The sequence below is a fragment of the Fulmarus glacialis genome, unplaced genomic scaffold (genome assembly GCF_000690835.1).
Source record: "Fulmarus glacialis isolate BGI_N327 unplaced genomic scaffold, ASM69083v1 scaffold31013, whole genome shotgun sequence".
Classification (NCBI taxonomy): Eukaryota; Metazoa; Chordata; class Aves; order Procellariiformes; family Procellariidae; genus Fulmarus; species Fulmarus glacialis.
The window spans coordinates 3,480-5,201 of NW_009204112.1; the positions used below are offsets into that span (position 1 = coordinate 3,480).

The 1,722-nt window shown below is 57.0% G+C and overlaps 1 protein-coding gene across 1 annotated transcript in view; it reads left to right on the forward strand.

Annotated features, from left to right (window-relative positions):
* The window catches only part of GRAMD2 (GRAM domain containing 2), an 8,289-nt gene that overhangs the window by 1,083 nt on the left and 5,484 nt on the right, over window positions 1-1,722 (forward strand). Inside the window, exons 3-4 of the mRNA XM_009574870.1 lie at window positions 1,272-1,344; window positions 1,426-1,529. Coding sequence (XP_009573165.1) covers window positions 1,272-1,344; window positions 1,426-1,529 — 177 coding nt within the window. The remainder of the gene's footprint in view (window positions 1-1,271; window positions 1,345-1,425; window positions 1,530-1,722) is intronic.

Sequence of the window (1,722 nt, forward strand, 5' to 3'; positions counted from 1 at the left end):
GTTTGGTGTGGCCTGTGATCTGCCCTGCAAACGCTTTCAGGATTTTCCATCCAGAGCAAAGGAAAAAATGGAAATCTTGACTGCAAGCAGCTCCGTTCCCCTCCGTTTGAACCTTTTTGTTGGTCAAATCATGCCTGAAGTAGAGCTTTTTGGTCTGTCTACAAACAAGAGATGCTCTGGAAGAGGAAGGAGCGGAGGGAGGAGGCGTTTTGCCTTTCCCTGTGAAGAAGCTAGAGGAGAAAAACATTTTGCCGATTATTCAGAGACATCTGGGAGGGTTATGGAGTTGGCAATGGGTTTGTGCTGGGACCAGGGGGTTGTTTCTTGGTGGTGGCTTGGAGGTGATGCCACAGCCCCCCCCCGCCGTGTCCCTCTGAAACGCTCCCACCGGCACCCCCACCATCCCGGCGTCTCTCCAGGGGGGTGTCTAAGCCGACGCCAGGTGATGCTGAGCCTTGATCCTCTTACGGCCCGGCTCATCCGGTGACAAGGTGCGCGGAGCAAAGGTGACCTTGTCGCCGCAGGCGGGAGGGTCTGCAAACCAGCCTTGCTGCCCCAGGCCCTTCGAGCTGTGCTGGATCTCTCTGCATCCTGGCAAAGCCTCTCGTCCCTTGGATTTCGGGTGGCAGCCATCGCCGCCGCGGGGACAGCCGCGTCACCGGGGAGCACCCCGCGGTCTGGGGCACTGCCCCCGCCGGCACAAATCTGCCTGCGCTGCCTTACAGGACTAATTGAGTGGATTTAATGCAAAGTGTTGAACTGCTTCGGAGCCTTTAACTTATATACGGAATTATTTAAGGGCGAACCTGTCGAGCCTCCCACCGCAGCTGCCGGCAGGCTTTGAAGAGGCACCGGGAATATAAATAGCTGGATGGCGCGGCGCGATGGGCGCAAAGCAAGTGTTGTCACCGTGCCCCGAATAAGGGGAAGAGCTCGAGGAGGAGGAGGAGAGAAACCATTGGGCAAAATAAATTGCCTGCAGATGAGCCCGGGGGAAAACCGGCTCCTCACAGAGGCTCAGCCTCCTTAGATAAACTCTAGATATTAGGGGAAATGTTTATTTGGGAGGATGGCGCAGCGTTTGCTGGGTGCTGGATCATCTGATCCTCCTCTAGCCCTTCGGCTCCGCTGTCGCCAGCCCGGTGGGACCCTGCTGCGCCAGTCCCGGGTGTGGGGAGAGGAAGATTTTTTTTTTTGCAGGAGGGTGGGGTTTTTTTTGGGTCTCCTTATCAGCAAGGTCACCAGATAACTTCGCTCTGTTTCGTTTTCAGGCCGCTAGCAAGTACAACTCCCAGTACCACAAGCTGTTCAAGGACATCCCGACGGAGGAGAGCGTACTGAAAGGTGGGTGGCACGGCGAGGGACGGGCACGGGAGCGGCAGGATCTGGCACACGGTCTGCCATGCCCCTCTCTCTGCCTTGCAGTTTGTTCCTGCGCCCTCCAGAGAGACATCCTCATCCAGGGAAGGCTTTACATCTCCCCCAACTGGCTCTGCTTCTACGCAAACCTTTTCGGGAAGGACATCAAGGTAACGTGGGGGCCAGGCCACCCCGGTCCCATAGGGTTCGTAGCCCAGGCTACGCTGCAGCCCACTTATCCCCTCCCGCACCCAAATACCACCAAAATTGCCGTCAAAAGCCTCCGATGCGAAAGGGAACGCGGCTGTGCCTCCCCCTCCGATCACCTGTGGGATCTGCCTGGGGAAACTAAATATTGGTTTG